Source organism: Zea mays, chromosome 5, assembly GCF_902167145.1.
Source record: "Zea mays cultivar B73 chromosome 5, Zm-B73-REFERENCE-NAM-5.0, whole genome shotgun sequence".
Taxonomy (NCBI): Eukaryota; Viridiplantae; Streptophyta; class Magnoliopsida; order Poales; family Poaceae; genus Zea; species Zea mays.
In genome coordinates this window covers 82,600,736-82,619,110 of record NC_050100.1, presented here as the reverse complement: position 1 = coordinate 82,619,110, position 18,375 = coordinate 82,600,736, and the positions used below count along the sequence as shown (strand labels likewise).

The 18,375-nt window shown below is 48.0% G+C and overlaps 1 protein-coding gene across 4 annotated transcripts; it reads right to left on the bottom strand.

Annotated features, from left to right (window-relative positions):
• Window positions 1-10,215: 10,215 nt before the first annotated feature.
• Window positions 10,216-15,489, bottom strand: LOC100273800 (uncharacterized). 4 transcript variants are annotated; one of them, XM_035967820.1, is made up of 7 exons: window positions 15,217-15,464; window positions 13,944-14,184; window positions 12,530-13,852; window positions 12,293-12,343; window positions 12,111-12,209; window positions 11,760-11,912; window positions 10,260-10,729 (listed from the first exon to the last, which is right to left on the bottom strand). In XM_035967820.1, the coding sequence occupies exons 3-7, from the start codon at window positions 13,787-13,789 to the stop codon at window positions 10,592-10,594; spliced, it is 1,701 nt and encodes a 566-aa protein (XP_035823713.1). In that variant the 5' UTR covers window positions 13,790-13,852; window positions 13,944-14,184; window positions 15,217-15,464; the 3' UTR covers window positions 10,260-10,591. The 4 variants fall into 4 exon arrangements, with proteins under 4 accessions (NP_001340515.1, XP_035823713.1, XP_035823712.1 ...); XM_035967819.1 differs by having other exon boundaries at window positions 12,530-14,184; NM_001148202.1 differs by lacking the exon at window positions 13,944-14,184 and having other exon boundaries at window positions 10,262-10,729; window positions 15,217-15,432.
• Between the last annotated feature and the right edge of the window lie 2,886 nt (window positions 15,490-18,375).

Here is an 18,375-nt window from a genome sequence, read left to right as displayed (position 1 = left end):
AACATGAGATCGAGTAGTTACCCCCTTTTGAATATCGCCGAGGATGGTGTTCACGGGGTGATCTCGTTGAATTGCTTGGTGGACTCTTGGGTGTGGCAGCCTTGAAACTTGTTCATCTTCCTCATCTTGATCATGGGCATCTCCCCCCTTGATCATTGCTCTCCTCTTGAGGTGGCTCAACTTCTTGATCTTCTCCTTCATCATTTTGAGCCTTATCCTCATCTTGAGTTAGTGGAGATGCTTGTGTGGAGGAAGATGGTTGATCTTGTGCATGTGGTGGCTCTTCGGATTCCTTAGGACACACATCCCCAATGGACATGTTCCTTAGTGCGACGCACAGAGCCTCTTCATCACCTATCTCATCAAGATCAACTTGCTCTACTTGAGAGCCGTTAGTCTCATCAAACACAATGTCACAAGATACTTCAACTAGTCCAGAGGACTTGTTAAAGACTCTATATGCCCTTGTGTTTGAATCATATCCTAGTAAAAAGCCTTCTATAGCCTTAGGAGCAAATTTGGATTTTCTACCTCTTTTAACAAGAATAAAGCATTTGCTACCAAAGACTATAAAATATGAAACATTGGGCTTTTTACCGGTTAGGAGTTCGTATGATGTCTTCTTGAGGATTCGGTGTAGATATAGCCGGTTGATGGCGTAGCAAGCGGTGTTGACCGCTTCCGCCCAAAACCGATTCGAAGTCTTGTACTCATCAAGCATGGTCCTTGCCATGTCCAATAGAGTTTGATTCTTCCTCTCCACTACACCATTTTGTTGTGGCGTGTAGGGAGAAGAGAACTCATGCTTGATGCCCTCCTCCTCAAGGAAGCCTTCGATTTGAGAGTTCTTGAACTCTGTCCCGTTGTCGCTTCTTATTTTCTTGATCCTTAAGCCGAACTTGTTTTGAGCCCGTCTCAAGAATCCCTTTAAGGTCTCTTGGGTATGAGATTTTTCCTGCAAAAAGAACACCCAAGTGAAGCAAGAATAGTCATCCACAATAACTAGACAGTACTTACTCCCGCCGATGCTTATGTAAGCAATCGGGCCAAATAGGTCCATGTGTAGGAGCTCGAGTGGCCTGTCAGTCGTCATAATGTTCTTGTGTGGATGATGAACACCAACTTGCTTCCCTGCCCGACATGCGCTACAAATCCTGTCTTTCTCAAAATGAACATTTGTTAGTCCCAAAATGTGTTCTCCCTTTAGAAGCTTGTGAAGATTCTTCATTCCAACATGTGCTAGTCGGCGATGCCAGAGCCAGCCCATGTTAGTCTTAGCAATTAAGCAAGTGTCGAGTTTAGCTCTATCAAAATCTACTAAGTATAGCTGACCCTACAACACTCCCTTAAATGCTATTGAATCATCACTTCTTCTAAAGACAGTAACACCTATATCTGTAAAAAGACAGTTGTAGCCCATTTTACATAATTGCGAAACTGAAAGCAAGTTATAATCTAAAGAATCAACAAGAAAAATATTGGAAATGGAGTGGTCAGGAGATATAGCAATTTTACCCAATCCTTTGACCAAACCTTGATTTCCATCCCCGAATGTGATAGCTCGTTGGGGATCTTGGTTTTTCTCGTAGGAGGAGAACATCTTCTTCTCCCCTGTCATATGGTTTGTGCACCCGCTATCGATGATCCAACTTGAGCCCCTGGATGCATAAACCTACAAAACAAGTTTAGTTCTTGATTTTAGGTACCCAAACGGTTTTGGGTCCTTTGGCATTAGATACAAGAACTTTGGGTACCCAAACACAAGTCTTGGTGCCCTTGTGTTTGTCCCCAACATACTTGGCAACTACCTTGCCTGATTTGTTGGTTAGCACATAAGATGCATCAAAAGTTTTAAATGAAATGTTATGATCATTTGATGAAGTAGGAGTTTTCCTTTTAGGCAATCTAGCATGGGTTGATTGCCTAGAACTAGATGTCTCACCCTTATACATAAAAGCATGATTAGAGCCAGAGTGAGACTTCCTAGAGTGAATTCTCCTAATCTTATGCTCGGGATAACCGACAGGGTATAAAATGTAACCCTCGTTATCCTGAGGCATGGGAGCCTTGCCCTTAACAAAATTAGACAATCTTTTAGGAGGGGCATTAAGTTTGACATTGTCTCCCTTTTGGAAGCCAATGCCATCCTTGATGCCACGGCGTCTCCCACTATAGAGCATGCTTCTAGCAAATTTAAATTTTTCATTTTCTAAGTCATGCTCATTGATTTTGGCATTAAGTTGAGCTATGTGATCATTTTGTTTCTTAATTAATGCTAGGTGATCATGAATAGCATCAACATTAATGTCTCTACATCTAGTGCAAATGGAAACATGCTCAATGGTAGATGTAGAGGGTTTGCAAGAATTGAGTTCAACAATCTTAGCACGTAAAATATCATTGTTATCTCTAAGATCGGAAATGGAAGCATTGCAAACTTCTAATTCTTTAGCCTTAGCAATTAATTTTTCATTTTCAATCTTAAGGCTAGCAATAGAAACATTTAATTCTTCAATCTTAGCAAGTAATTTAACATTATCATCTCTAAGATTGGGAATTGAAACATCACAAACATTTGAATCAACCTTAGCAATTAAAGTAACATTCTCATTTCTAAGGTTGGTAATAACATCATTGCAAGTGCTTAGCTCACTAGATAATTTTTCACATTTTTCTACTTCTAGAGCATAAGCATTCTTAACCTTAACATGCTTCTTATTTTCCTTAATTAGAAAGTCCTCTTGGGAATCCAAGAGTTCATCCTTCTCATGAATAGCACTAATTAATTCATTTAATTTTTCTTTTTGTTGCATGTTTAGGTTGGCAAAAAGGGTACGTAAATTATCCTCCTCATCACTACAATTATCCTCATCACTAGAGGTTGCATATTTAGTGGAGGATTTTGATTTTACCTTCTTCCTTATGCCGTCCTTGGCCATGAGGCACTTGTGGCCGACGTTGGGGAAGAGGAGGCCCTTGGTGACGGCGATGTTGGCGGCGTCCTCGTCGGAGGAGGAGTCGGTGGAGCTCTCCTCGGAGTCCCACTCGCGGCACACATGGGCATCGCCGCCCCTCTTCTTGTGGTACCTCTTCTTTTCTCTCCTCTTGCCCTTCTTGTCGTTATCCCTATCACTGTCACTTGATAATGGACATTTTGCAATAAAGTGACCGGGCTTACCACACTTGTAGCAAACATTCTTGGAGCGGGGCTTGTAATCCTTCCCCCTCCTTTGCTTGAGGATTTGGCGGAAGCTCTTGATGATGAGCGCCATCTCCTCATTGTCGAGCTTAGAGGCGTCGATGGGTTGTCTACTTGATGTAGACTCCTCCTCCTTCTCCTCCGTCGCCTTGAATGCGACTGGTTGTGCTTCGGGCGTGGAGGGGCCATCTTGCTCGATGATTTTCTTTGAGCCTTTGATCATCAACTCAAAGCTCACAAATTTGCCTATTACTTCCTCGGGAGACATTAGTGTATATCTAGGATCACCACGTATTAATTGAACTTGCGTAGGGTTAAGAAAAACGAGTGATCTAAGAATAACCTTGACCATTTCATGGTCATCCCATTTCTTACTCCTGAGGTTGCGCACTTGGTTTACCAAGGTCTTGAGCCGATTGTACATTTCTTCTAGCTCCTCCCCTTGGCGAAGTCAGAAGCGACCGAGCTCCCCCTCGATCGTCTCCTGCTTGGTGATCTTGGTCACCTCGTCTCCTTCATGCGCGGTCTTGAGCATGTCCCAAATCTCCTTGGCGCTCTTTAACCCTTGCACCTTGTTATACTCCTCTCGACTTAGAGAGGCGAGGAGTATAGTGGTGGCTTGAGAGTTGAAGTGCCAGATTTGGGTGATCTCGTCCGAATCATAGTCTTCATCCCCCGGTGATGGTACCTGTACTCCAATCTCAACAACATCCCAAATGCTTGCGTCGAGTGAGGTTAGATGATGCCTCATTTTATCACTCCACATATTATAATCTTCACCATCAAACATAGGTGGTTTGCCTAATGGGACGGAAAGTAATGGAGTATGTTTGAAAATGCGAGGGTAGCGTAGGGGGATCTTACTAAACTTCTTGCGCTCATGACGCTTAGAAGTTACGGACGGCGTGTCGGAGCCGGAGGTGGATGGCGACGAAGAGTCGGTCTCGTAGTAGACCACCTTCCTCATATTCTTTTTCTTGTCACCGCTCCGACGCGACTTGTCGTGTGAAGGGGATCCCTTCACCTTGTTGGCGGACTCTCCGGATGTAGCCTTCCCATGGCTTGTGATGGGCTTCTCGCCGGTCCCGATCTCCCTCTTGGCGGATGCTCCCGACATCACTTCGAGCGGTTAGGCTCTAATGAAGCACCGGGCTCTGATACCAATTGAAAGTCGCCTAGAGGGGGGTGAATAGGGAGAATCTGAAATTTATAAACTTAAGCACAACTACAAGCCGGGTTAGCGTCAGAAATATAAGCGAGTCCAAGAGAGAGGGCGGAAAAACAAATCGCAAGCAAATAAGGAGTATGACACAAGGATTTGTTTTACCGAGGTTCGGTTCTTGCAAACCTACTCCCCGTTGAGGTGGTCACAAAGACCGGGTCTCTTTCAACCCTTTCCCTCTCTCAAACGGTCACTAAGACCGAGTGAGCTTCTCTTCTCAATCAAATGGAACACAAAGTTCCCGCAAGGACCACCACACAATTGGTGTCTCTTGCCTCGGTTACAATTTGAGTATGATCACAAGAAAGAGTGAGAAAGAAAAGAAGCAATCCAAGCGCAAGAGCTCAAATGAACACAAGTGTCGCTCTCTCTAGTCACTATTTGATTTGGAGTGATTCCGGACTTGGGAGAGGATTTGATTTCTTTGGTTGTGTCTAGAATTGAATGCCATAGCTCTTGTAATGTGTTGGAAGGTGGAAAACTTGGATGCCATTGAATGTGGGGTGGTTGGGGTATTTATAGCTCCAGCCACCAAAAGTGGCTGTTGGGAGGCTGTCTGTCGCATGGCGCACCGGACAGTCCGGTGCGCCACTAGACACTGTCCGGTGCGCCAGCCACGTCAGCCGGCCGTTAGGTTCTGACCGTTGGAGCTCTGACAGGTGGGGCCTCTGGGCTGTCCGGTGGTGCACCGGACAGGTCCTATAGACTGTCCGGTGTGCCGTCTAACGCTGTTCTGACTCTAGCGCCCACTGTAGCGCATTGAATGCGTTTGCAGTCAACCGTTGGCGCGAAGTAGCCGTTGCTCCGCTGGCACACCGGACACTGTCCGGTGCTTCACCGGACAGTCCGGTGAATTATAGCGGAGCGGCCTCCCATTTTCCCGAAGGTGGCAAGTTCAGCTTCGAGTTCCTTGGTGCATCGGACACTGTCCGGTGGCACACCGGACAGTCCGGTGCGCCAGACCAGGGTGCCTTTGGGATGTCTTTAGCTCCCTTTATTTGAACTCATCTTTGGTCTTTTTATTGGCTTGTTGTGAACCTTTGGCACCTGTAAAACTTATAGACTAGAGCAAACTAGTTAGTCCAAATATTTGTGTTGGGCAATTCAACCACCAAAATCAATTTAGGAAAAGGTGTAAGCCTATTTCCCTTTCACCGCTACCTTCACCGAGCAGACCTCCCGGCGCTCTTGCTTGCGGTGCCGAGCCGAGGCGTTCGCCACCTGTCCGCCGTAGATCAAGAAGCAGTCACGGACCTCCGGGAACTCCTCTTCCTTGTCGCCCCCCTTCTTGTTGTTGCCTTGGTCCTTGCCACCTTCTGCCGAGGGTCCCGCCTTGATGAAGTAATGCCGGAGCATGTCGCACTCCTCAAGGGTGTGCTTGACGGGACCCCTGTGATAGGGGCACGACTCCTTGAGCATCTTGTCAAACGTGTTGACTCCTCCGGGAGGCTTCCGAGGATTCCTGTGCTCAGCAGCAGCGACGACATCCGCGTCAACGGCGTCGCGCTTTGCTTGCGCCTTCCTCTTGGCCTTCTTTTTTGAGCTACGCTGGACGGACGCCTCGGGGGCGTCTTCCTTCTGTCTTCCCTGAGGCTGCTTGTCCTTTCGGAAGATGGCTTCGACCGCCTCCTGACCAGAGGCGAACTTGGTGGCGATGTCCATCAATTCGCTTGCCTTGGTGGGAGTCTTGCGCCCCAGTTTGCTCACCAGGTCCCGGCACGTGGTGCCGGCGAGGAATGCCCCGATGACGTCCGAGTCGGTGATGTTGGGCAGCTCGGTGCGCTGGTTTGAAAACCGCCGGATGTACTCTCGTAGGGATTCCCCTGGCTGCTGGCGGCAGCTTCGGAGGTCCCATGAGTTCCCAAGGCGCACGTACGTACCTTGGAAGTTTATCGCGAAGGCCTTAACCAGGTCGTCCCAGTCGGAGATATGCGCAGGAGGCAGATGCTCCAGCCATGCTCGGGCAGCGTCGGAGAGGAAAAGGGGGAGGTTGCGGGTGATGAGGTTGTCGTCATTCGTCCCTCCCAACTGGCATGCCAGTCGGTAATCCGCAAGCCACAACTCCGGCCTTGTCTCCCCTGAGTACTTGGTGATGGTAGTCGGGGCTCGGAACCGGGCCAGGACACAGCGCCCGTCGTATGGCCCGGCTGAAGACCCTCGGACCTGGCGGTTCGGGCGAGGGGCTCCGGTCCTCCTCACTGTCGTAGCGTCCTCCGCGCCTGGGGTAGTAGCCTCGGCGCACCTTCTCTTCGAGGCGGGCTCGACGGTCGCGGCGGTGCTGCTCGTCGCCGAGGCGATCCGGGGCTGCGGGCGTCCCGTCCCGTGTGCGCTCGGTGCGGACCGAGGCCTCTCGCACGTGTCGGGAGGACGTTGCGCGATGCTCCGAGGGGCACCCTTGCCTTCGGGAGGCAGAGCTCTCGGCTCGTCGGACCACTGCGTCCTCCAGGAGACCCTTGAGTTCGCCCTGGATACGTCGCCCTCAGTGGTGGATGGCTCCGGCATTGCTCGGAGTAGCATCGCCGCTGCAGCTAGATTCTGGCCGACCCCGCTGAAGGCCGGGGGCAGCCCTGCCCTGGCATCGTCAACGATACAGCGCTGGACATATCGGGCCCGATGACGCGCTCCTCCGGCAAGTGCTCGGCCTGCCCACTCCTGCTCGATGTTTTGTCAGAGTTGCACAAGCCGCCCCGCTTCTTCGTCGATCTTGGCCTGCATCTCGCGGAATTGCTCGAGCTGTGTGTCCTGACCCCCCGCAGGGACTGGGACCACAGCTAGCTACCGCGGGATGTCAACGCGAGACGCAGGCACAGGGGCGTTGTCACCTTGCGGCATGCCGAGGTGGTTGTCTTCGCCGTGATCCCCCTGATCGATGTGGAAACACTCGCGACTTGGGTCGCAACCCTCGTCGCTGAGGCTGTGGTCATTGTCGGAGCAGCCGGAGAGGCAGTAGTCACATGCGGACATGAAGTCTCGCATGGCATTGGGTTTACCGGGCCCGGAGAAATCCCAACCGAAGTCGGAGTCGTCGTCTTCCTCGGAACCCGCGGGTCCGGAGGTTGAGACGGCCGTCAGTCGGTCCCAAGATGGCCACATATGATACCCTGGAAGGTCAGGGTATGCCCTTGCGAAAGCGCTCACCGAAGCGGGGTCGCTTGGTGGATCGAAGCTGAATCTAAAAGGGACAGGGTGGAAAATGGACGATACCTTTTGGTCGATGGACGGTGGTGAAGTCGCGTCAAGGACGGACTGCACCGTTATCTCAGGTACGAGGCTAACGCACAGCAAGTCCTTCGCGAGGGTGCTGGCATCATCAGTCCGCTTGGGGTTGGCACGTAGCGGGGAAGTGACACCCGTCGTTGTCTCAGGTGCGAGGACAACACCCGACATGTCCCCCGCAGGGGTGCCGGCGTCGTTGACTCGCTCTGGTCCGGCAGCCGACGAGGTGTCGTCTCCTTCCTGGCCACGGTTGCCGTCTCCTCCTCCTCTGGCGAGAAGGGTGGCGGGGCAAACCCGGGTGTTCCTCTTCTGCCACGGTGGGAAGTCGTCGTCGAGTTCGCCGCCGCCGGGCGAGTCGACGACCGTTGTTGCTGTTGCGCTGCGGGGGGAGGAGTACCATGTCGTAGCTGCCATCAAGGGACATGAACTCGAGACTCCCGAAGCGGAGCACCGTCCCCGGCTGAAGAGGCTGCTGGAGGCTACCCATCTGGAACTCAACGGGAAAGTGTTCGTTAACACGCAGCGATCCCCTACCTGGCGCGCCAACTGTCAGCGTTTCGGACCCGCGAGGACCGTCAAACGACCAGTAAATTTGTTGCTGCGTGTCCCTGCCCAGATGGGTTGATGCAAGATGGAACACAAGAGGGGAAATGAGGCTTATGTTATCTCGCACCGGGGTGCTCGTAGTAGGGGTTACAAGCGTCGCGAGGGAGCGAGGGCAAGAGCGAGCGAGAGAGAGTCTCTGCGTGCGTCCGTCTCTGCTTGTCTCGTCTGCCCTGCCTCCCACTATGTCGACGTCTATGTGTGTGTGTCCACGTATGTCCACCTGAACGTGTGTCAACGTGAACGTATCTCTACCTGGACGTCTTCTGCGTGAACCTGCCTTCGGAAGGCCCTGGTCATCCCCTTTTATAGATACAAGGAGATGCCCAGCTGTACAATGGGGTGTAGCTATGTGCTAACGTGGCTGGCGGAGAAGCGCCTTAAGCCCTGTACACGAGCTAATGTGGCCGTCGGAGAAGTGCCTTGAGCCCTGTAGAAGCACAGCTGTCGGGCGGCATGGATCCTGTTGACGTTGTCTTGCTTCCGTAGGGGGTTGAGAGCAATCCGATGTCATGGGCGCACGCGGGGAACCATCATTACCTGTTACCGGAGTAACCTTAGATGGGACACCGGTCTTGTTCCTTCGTAGCCTGAGGCGGCTAGCTAGGAGTAGGGTAATGATGTACCCCCTGTAGCGTAGTCGGTCCGAGGCCCAGGTCGGGCGAGGCGGAGGCTTCTCCTGAGGCCGAGGCTGAGGTCGGGCGAGGCGGAGACCTTCTCCCGAGGCCAAGGCTGAGGCCGAGGCCTGGGGTCGGGCGAGGCGGAGGCCTTCTCCCGAGGCCGAGGCCTGAGGTCGGGCGAGGCAGAGCTCCCTGTTGCTCCCGAGGTCGAACTCGTGGGAGATCGTGACTCAGTTTTGCCCTGGTTGTTGGCACAGTAGTCGGAGCGGGGCGAACAACGCTGTTTTCCTGTCAGATCGGTCAGTAAAGGGGCGAAGTGACTGCGGTCACTTCGACCTTGCCGATTGAGGCACGCGTGTCAGGACTCAGGATAAGGTGTCAGGCGATCTCCGCATTAAATGCGCATGCGATATGGTCGGTTGGTAGGGCGATACGATCTGGGCTCCAGGCGAGCCGAGGGTGCGCTCACTGCCTGAGGAGGCCCTCGGGCGAGGCATGAATCCGCCCAGGACTACTGTTCCTGCCCGAGGCCGAGGCTGGGCTCGGATGAGGTTGCGTCCCTTGGTAGACGAGGCCCTGACTTGAACCGCGCTTTATCAGCTGTTTATGGTTTGTTCTGAAGATGTTTTCCAGCCGTGTTTAGGAGTATTGGGGGTACCCCTAATTACGGTACCCGACAATTTTTGTTTTATCCAAATTTACCATTGATTGACTCATACATGTTCCTATATTGATTTACCATTATCAATTTTGTTGCTACGGTTTCTACATTTGAGTATAGAATATAAAACACAAGCATGTATGTTTTGTTGGCTATATGAGTGTTAATATGGGTTGGAACTAACAACCATGGTTTAAATCATTATTTATGTATAATTTTAGCTTTGTTACTATTTAACTGTGGCGGAAGAGAGAGGGTGATGCATGATATTAAAAACTAGCTTTGTTACTATTTAAATGTGGCGGAAGAGAAAGGGTGACGCGTGATATTAAAAACTATGAAACCGTAGAAACTGATGCTTTATATAGTAGAGAGAATATTAAAGAGAAAATGAATTAGGCAATCTGATTTATCTACTTAAAACTATATTATCTATTTTTGCCTAATCAAAAATCTATACAATAGATTGAACTGTCTTATGTACAACTACTATGATACCATCTCTACCGCATTTTTTATTTTCTAACAAGATTGGTTGTAATGACAGGACGAGATAAGATGAGATGATCCCTCAAATAAGGTTGTTTAGTTCAAGATCAAGGGTTGAAACAGAACTATTACAGTGTTATCCCCAGTTATCCCTCAAAATCAGAAAGACGAGAGAGAACGTCAGGGAACGTCCCTTTCTTGACTGTCCCGCAACCAAACACACCCAGACTACACGAAGAGAGCATAGGGTTGAGATTGGCACAACATATTCCTCTTTGACTTAGGCCATTCATCAAGTTATAAGGTTGTTCACGATCTGACAAGCATTTGTCCTGTACCACAATGTGAAAGGCACAGCTAATAGGTAGCCAAGTAATAGTTATCTAGCAAATATTAGCTATGAACTATTATTAACCAGCTAACTATTACTCTCTTAGCTTCCTCCCAAATCGCAAGCTGTTCTAGCGTCATACATCTAGACATGATCTATATCTAATGCATATAGGGAAAAGAACAATGTACGTAGACAAAAGCAAGGATGGTTTGTAATCCGGAACGGGGTTTCCAGCATCCCCAATGCTTCAGCCCTTGGAAGGCACGGCAGACGCTTTGCATACTGGACACCAGTTCTTCTGCCCAAGCCACTGGCCTATGCAGCACACATGGTACCGGTGCTCGCATGGCAGCCTCCCAACCTCTTCGCCCTCCGCGTACTCTTCCTGGAATGGAATAGACAGAGATGTTTCAAGTTTCAGTAGTCCATAACAGAACCTTTCTGCACCAGTTTCTTTGGCTATGGACATGAAAAGGACTGAAAAAAAATTTAAATCCTAAAAACATCAACGCTGGAAAGAAAAGCAGTAAAGTGCAAAACGGAGCGTAGTCTGACAGACGCCTACGGCCTACCACTGATGTTGGAGAAATGAACCTCTGTGATTGCGGTTTCTGGAAAACAGGCTTCTCTATGGTTCGTTTAAAAGAAGCAACAATTGGATCTATACCATTAAAAGATCCAAACTTTAGATATATACCATGGACCCCACATGTCATTGACTCATGTGGACCCACATGTAAGTGAGATAGTAATGGTATGGATCCAAAGTAGTGATCTTTTAATGGTATGGATCCAAATTTCCCAAAGAAAAGCAGAGACTTAGGGTCCGTTTGGTTGGGCTGTGGCTGTGGAAAAAGTTGCTGTGGGCTGTGAGCTGTGGAAAAAGCTGTTGTAGGCTGTGAACTGTTAAAAAGCTAAAAACCGTTTGGTGAAAACCACTAAAAGTCGTTAAAAGTTCTTCTATATATGTTTTTATAGTTCTATCCAAAAGCCGCTAAAAGCAGGTCTAAGGGTGCTTTCAGTTTTGCACTACAAGAAAGTTGGCTTTTAGAAAAATCTGCTTCCTGAATCCAACCCTTTGGTTGGCTTTTGGCTTTTAGGAGGCAAAAGCCAAAACCCAAAAGCCAAACCAAACACACCCTTAGACGTTCAAAAAAAAACACTGCCAGTAATCAATTACATTTTTTTAATAAGACGTTTGGGAAGTGGAGTAATAGCAGCATAAAAGGGCCTGTCTTCTGTGAGAATGACAGGCAAAACCAGGACTACATAGCGCCGACTGTCCCACACAACAGGTCAGTTCTACATTGGAAAGAAAGTGCTCAATGTAAAATCTTCATATGCATTTTGTTTTATACCAGCAGAATAACAGAAATAGCAGATCCCCTAGGTGGCTAGGTAAGGTTACCGCTTACCTGACAGATGATGCATTTCATGTCATCAACGGTTGATTTGTTCACTTCTAGAGCGACCTGACTATATATGCTTCTTTTGAGGCATTTTGTGAACTGCTCCTCTGAAAGAGCTGTGCTCACAGAGCCTATTCTCTCCTCCAGGGCCAATAATTCCTGTTCAGAAGATACAAGCACCTCTTTCGTGAGTATGAATATGAACCAAGAGTATTTCATAAAGGATTGTAGTTAGTGCTCAAATCACAGCAAGGGATTCAAACACAGAATAAGGAAGAATCCTCCAGAAAGAAAAAGCATCTTCTAATAAAACCCCTCCACCATTCAGGCAGGACAAGACACGATAAAAGATAGTACCTCATAGGACATATCATCAATATCCATCCGCATGTCTCTATGCCGATCATAGGAGGCAAAGGCGCCAAAAAATAGATTAGCCTCCAGCATTAGCAATTGCTGCAAAAAAAAGTTTATTCAAAGTTTCAGGCAAAAGAAACATGATAACGGACTTGTGGAGCAAAGGGTAAAAAAGAACTAACATCATAGGTCAGCTCTGCTTGCTGTTCAATCCTCTCCAATGCAGCCAAAACCTACAGAAAATAAACCTATTTCATTCCAAAATGTTACACTTAAACCACCATCGTAGTCAAAGTTATGGATATTTATCAAAATCAAGACCAGTATCACTATATATTTAACTGGATTATAATGGCATAAGATCTAACAACGAAAACAGAACAACTGGAACCAGTATAGGAAACATTTTAGAAAGCAACCTCTGTAATTCCTTCCATGGTTATGTGTCTATGTCTGTCCCTCTCCCCCATGAGACTATGGAACATTTGTCGAGGACTTTCTTCAAAAAGGGAGCTTGGTCTTCCCCTTTCAGCTCGAGTACTCGAGCGACGAAGATGACTAGACGAGAAAATGTTATTATCAAATTCCACAAAGAATGGCCTTATTGAACTCTCAGTGGAGACTTCTTCCAATGAAAGATGTTCCTGAGCTGGCTGTACATCCTTTGTGGATGACTCGTGCAGAGAAAGCACGCCATCTGCTCTTCCATCAGGAACACTCATCCTAGTGGCATGAGGAGAAGGTCGTCTTGTCCTAACTGAACCTGCCGATTCCTGATGGCTTCTGCTGCTGCTTCGTGGTATTTGTTGACAAAGTGATTGTTCATTCATTCTGATTCTGCGAATATCTGTAGGAGTTGAATGACCTAAGCTTAAGTTCACTGATCTGGAAGAGCTTTCCTGGTCAAAGGCCCTCTTTCTCATGAACTCAAACCTCCTCCTACTAATAACAGACTCAGATGGGCAACCTGATGGCTGAGCATCAGGTACCGAAGAACAACCAAGGTTTTTAAGACCATGTATCTGCCCTCCATTAACATGACCATAAGCTGGCCTCACACCCATGGTAGAATTTCCAGGTATAGTAGACCTGTTAGTCAGAGTTGAAGACGATGCTCCTGGAGTACCCAAATTCACTTCTTTGTGTTTCTGTCTGTGTGTCCTAGAACCTAGTGAAGCAGTTTGGACCAGGGACCCGACTGTATACGCAGAAACACCTGAATGACCGACAACATGAGAGCCTTCTGGTTTTACTACTTGTTCAGTAGTAAAACCTTCTGATTCACCTCGCAGATTGTCTGAACTGTCGTTCTCTGCAGCAATTTTCTTACTACCCTGTAGCTGCTTGGCATCAGCCTTTCTTCTACTACTTTCAGCAATGTCAAACCCTGGCACAAAAGGCTGTCTTCGCCTCTCCTCAAACTTGCTAAGTGGAAATTTGGAAGAGCCTGCAGGCGACACCTTTGAGCTTGGAGATTTAAATGAATCGCATACATATCTTGGCCTCCCTTGATTACCGCCAATTCTCGCTTTCGTAGGATTGAATCTTGTGCTGCTTCCCGGTTTATCGCTGCTATGGTTAGTCCTCTCTTCTGAACTTTGATTTCTAGAAGAGAATCTGGAACCCCTTCCGAGATATGAAACTTCTGCCTTTGGTCTCATATCTGAATATCGCTCCATGTACTATTAGGCTGCAATAAGTACCTCAAGAACTGTTCTGTGATATCCTATAGTTCTGCGAGTCTGTGGGACAATCTGGTAAAGGTCAGTAAACAATAAAACCTAGAGGATGGATACAGACAACTAGTGAGCAAGAAAATTCAGAAATATGCACCTGGACATATTGAGAATGATTATTTCTTTTTACTCAATGAAATGCTTTGGAACTAATATTAGTGTCAATAATCACACTATGCCCAGGGTTTTGTCAGACCATCCGCAGAATCGTAATAACAAGTTTGAGACATTGAATATGAATGTGCGAAAGCCAATTATGACCAAGTGTCTGTTTGTAGTGGGGGTATATCATTGGAATGAGCAGTGTTGCACTATTGACTTCCAAATGGAGCCTCATCCTAAAACACAGCAGGCATCCTTCTTAACCCATCTTAATGACGACAATAAACTTATAAACTTTATCAGATATGAAATATAAACATCTGAAAAATGGTATGCTCAGAACATCAACATGAGCAACAAACAAACAAATAAATCGGCCCTTGGCATCTGTGAACCAACTACATACAAAAACAGTTTTGACCTAGCATACTTGTCGTAACGATAACCACAATCGCTTTCCAGACCCAAAGTCTGCGCTCTATTACCCAGCTCCAGAGCCGGTATCAGAAGAAGCCAGGTCCGAGGCGGAGGGGGTGCCACTACCAACTCCCCCTTCCACATCAATATCCGACATGACCCCACTACCGGTAACCAAATGAGCGAGAATTCGACACGCATGTCAGCACAGCACGGACGGAACCAGGAAGGCAGGAAAGATAGACACAGCAGCGTTTTTCCAAGGTTCAAGATGGCCTTGACGCGCAACCAGCATTTTCCAGATAAGCCAAACGAAGGGGACCGGGACCGCCCTCCACAGCCCACAGGTCATGCCACCCATGATCGTTGACACTGAGAAGGGAGTGCGATGACATCGTTCGTCTACCCACATAAAACTCAGTACCACTTCTCATCAAATGGTACTAGTAATTACAAAAAATACAGTGGCAATGTCAAGTACTAGTAACTAGTTTACCTGGCTTAACTGACAGACTGCCTACTGAGTTAGTCACAACGAGTACCAGACATCTCACGGTGAATTTGGTGATGGAAACTGCATCGCCATGAAACCGTTCAGACCCAGTACATGAATCCCTTTCGTGCAACTGCCATGGTAATTGCTACCAAATCATTGGAACAAAACTAGCCCAAAAAACACTTTTTTTTCATCTCTCGAATACGTAGAATGAAAAGCAACTCTCCTGCCTTAAAAAAAACAAGAAATAGCCCCAATCCCCAAAACTAATGAACTGGTCGTTCTGAAACCGATGCACCAACCCCCAAGCAAACTCTCCCGTTCGAACCGAACAGCAGAACGAACGAAACGTCACCTGCCGATCGATCCTGCCCCCCTAGTACGAGGAGCCGCAGCAGTCGTCGTCGCTCGAGAACACCAGCATCGGGAATGGCGACCGGGAGGGTGCGGGGTGCGGCTTGGGATTCGGAAGGAAGCGCGGCGTCGTATCGGATGCCCTGCCGTCGCCGGGAGGAGGTGGAGACGCCGAGGCAGCAGAGCACTGCAGTGCCGCAGAAGGCGAGAGAAGGGAGATGGAATGGAAGCAGCGGACTGGGGTGGCTTGGATTCCTTCCTTCCCTGGTTGGATCCGAGGCCATTTATCACGGACCACGCGGCCCACGCTCACGCAGGGTTAACGGGTCGAGTGCGCTGCCAGTTGTCTCTTTGCGCGTAGTACGGAGTGCTGCTACATCCACGCGCGGATGCGGGTACGCGGACACGTACACTACGCCGGCAGCGCGGTGCACGGGCAGTGGGCCCGCGTGGGCAGTGTGTCGGTGTGGGTGGTTCGTCCTGGGCATGATAAATGGGCTCAGTAGTGTGGAGTGTGCGTGCACGTGACGAACATGTACTGTACAATATGGGTACGTTTTTTTAGAAGAGACCGTACGGCACGAAGTCTACCGTTCCGGCTCCCAAAATCGTGCATCTGTGAGCTACCTATCAACTGAGGTCTTGCTAGGAGGATTAAATTATTTTATATTAAGTGAGTGCTCGTGCGTTGCAACGGAACCGTATAATAACAGGATAACTTATGTATATATGTGTGTTATATTGTTATAATAAAATATTTTGGAATCGATTTGTGATCCTAACCATACATAAATTTTGTTATTTTAATTTAGTTATTTCACCATTACATTGCAACCATCAGTACCATATAGACTTCTATATATGATTTTAATAATGCCATTGAGTTATAATGACAACATGATTAGGAAAGTGTTATTTACAACTCAAATCTCAGAAAAAGGGTACTAAGAAAGGACGGAAATAAGGTAATTAACTCTGTCACATGAACCAAGTGAACAATGAAATATCTCCATTCCAGCAAACAACATGACAGCCTAAAACTCGAAAAAAGATCAATACAATATTGACCATATATCATAGCCATCACCATTGTCATCATTTATCAAGCAATAGCGATGGGAGCGGGGATGGGAGCCGCTGCTGACGGGATTTGAGGGATCCGCTGCGGGCGGGATGCGAGGGACGCCCATTCCATAGTAGGTGAGCGGCGGTCGGCCGGGATGCGAGGTGGCGGGCGGGCGGGATTCGAGGGGAGCCGCTGTGGGCCGTCGAAGGAAGGAGCGTCGTCGAAGGAAGGAGGGAGGGAGATGGCAGGCGCGCAGCGTGACGGCAGAACCGTGTGCCACTGGGAATTGTGGACGCCTACGATAGGCACATAATTAATAGTAGAGATAGACATACAAAAGTAGAGATACAGAACCAACTTATTTCTCTCACAGAGTTTCTTGGTTCACTTATTTTTTCCCTCCATCTCAGCCTGCTTACGGACTTCTGAGAGCACCTAAAGGGGGGTGAATAAGTGATCCTGTAAAATTCAACAACTGATAGCCACAAATCTTGGTTATACAAATGTTAGTGTGACTAAGTAGTTGCGAAGCGAGTTCTTGTGGCCAAGACAATCACAAAGAGATCAACACAAGAGACACACGATTTTATCCTGTGGTTCGGCCAAGTAACATTTGCCTACTTCCACGTTGTGGTGTCCCAATGGACGAGGGTTGTACTCAACCCCTTTCAAGTGATCCAATGATCAACTTGAATACCACGGATTTTCTTTGCTTATCTCTTTTTCCCGTTTGCGAGGAATCTCCACAAGTTGGAGTCTCTCGCCCTTACAACAAAGATCACAATGAAAGCACGGAGTAAGGTTGGGAAGAGCAACACACACTAGAATTAAATCCACACCGCAAACACGCACACAAGTGAGAGGATGAGCACACAAAACATGCGCGGGGAGTTTACAACTCGAAAAGTGCTCCAATCTCAAGAACGATGAACGATTGTGTGAAAGTGAGGACTAGAAGTCTTGGAATACTTAGAGTGTGCTTGGGTGTCTCCTCCATGCGCCTAGGGGTCCCTTTTATAGCCCCAAGGCAGCTAGGAGCCGTTGGAGGCCAATAAGGAAGGCTATCCTTGCCTTCTGTCGGGTGGCGCACCGGACAGTCCGGTGCACCACCGGACAACCACTGTTCATGTCCGGTGCGTGATCTCCTTCCTTTTCTAGCGAAGTCGACCGTTGCAGCGTCGAGCCGGTTGGCGCACCGGACAGTCCGGCGCACACCGGACAGTCCGGTGCCCCCTGCCGACCGTTGGCGGGGCCACGCATCGTCCGCGGATTGTGCGGCCGACCGTTGCGCTGGCGGCCGTTGGCTCATCGGACAGTCCGGTGCACCACCAGACAGTCCGGTGAATTATAGTCGTACGCCGCCAAACTTTCCCGAGAGCGGCCTGTTCACTGGAGTCCATCCTGGCGCACCGGACACTGTCCGGTGTGCCAAGCCGAGCTGGTCTTCGGCTGTAGACAGCCAGACTTTTGCAATCCAATTCACTTCTTCTTTTCTCTGTTTCTAACACTTAGATAACTTCATTAGTATACAAAAACCAACTACTAAGTCTAGAAACATACCTTCTCTTTGATTTGCACTTCTTTCTTCATTTAGCACTTAAGAACTCAATTAAATGTGTTGGACACTTAATCACCAAAACATAATAGAAATTGCCCAAAGGCACATTTCCCTTTCAATCTCCCCCTTTTTGGTGATTTATGCCAACACATCCAAAAGCAAACAAAAGAAGTGTAATATCAATGCAATTGAGAACAAATTTGTCTTTGACAAGATTTGACATATTTGGATCGTCTTTTGCCACCACTTGGTTTGTTTTTGCAAATCAAATTCATTTTCCTATCTCTAAGTTAAACTCACTTGTTTGGGCATAAAGAGAGATATTCCAAGAGAGAATTTGAACAAGATCCAAAAACTCCCCCTTTTTCCCATAACCATAAAATCTCCCCACAAGAGACCAAATTTTGCAATAAGAATATTTTTGACAAATCTACTATTTTCAAAAGTTCTAACTCTACTATTTTCAAAATTCTCAAGTGGTAACTGATCCATTTGCTTTGGCCTTAATTTCTCCCCCTTTGGCATTAAGCACCAAA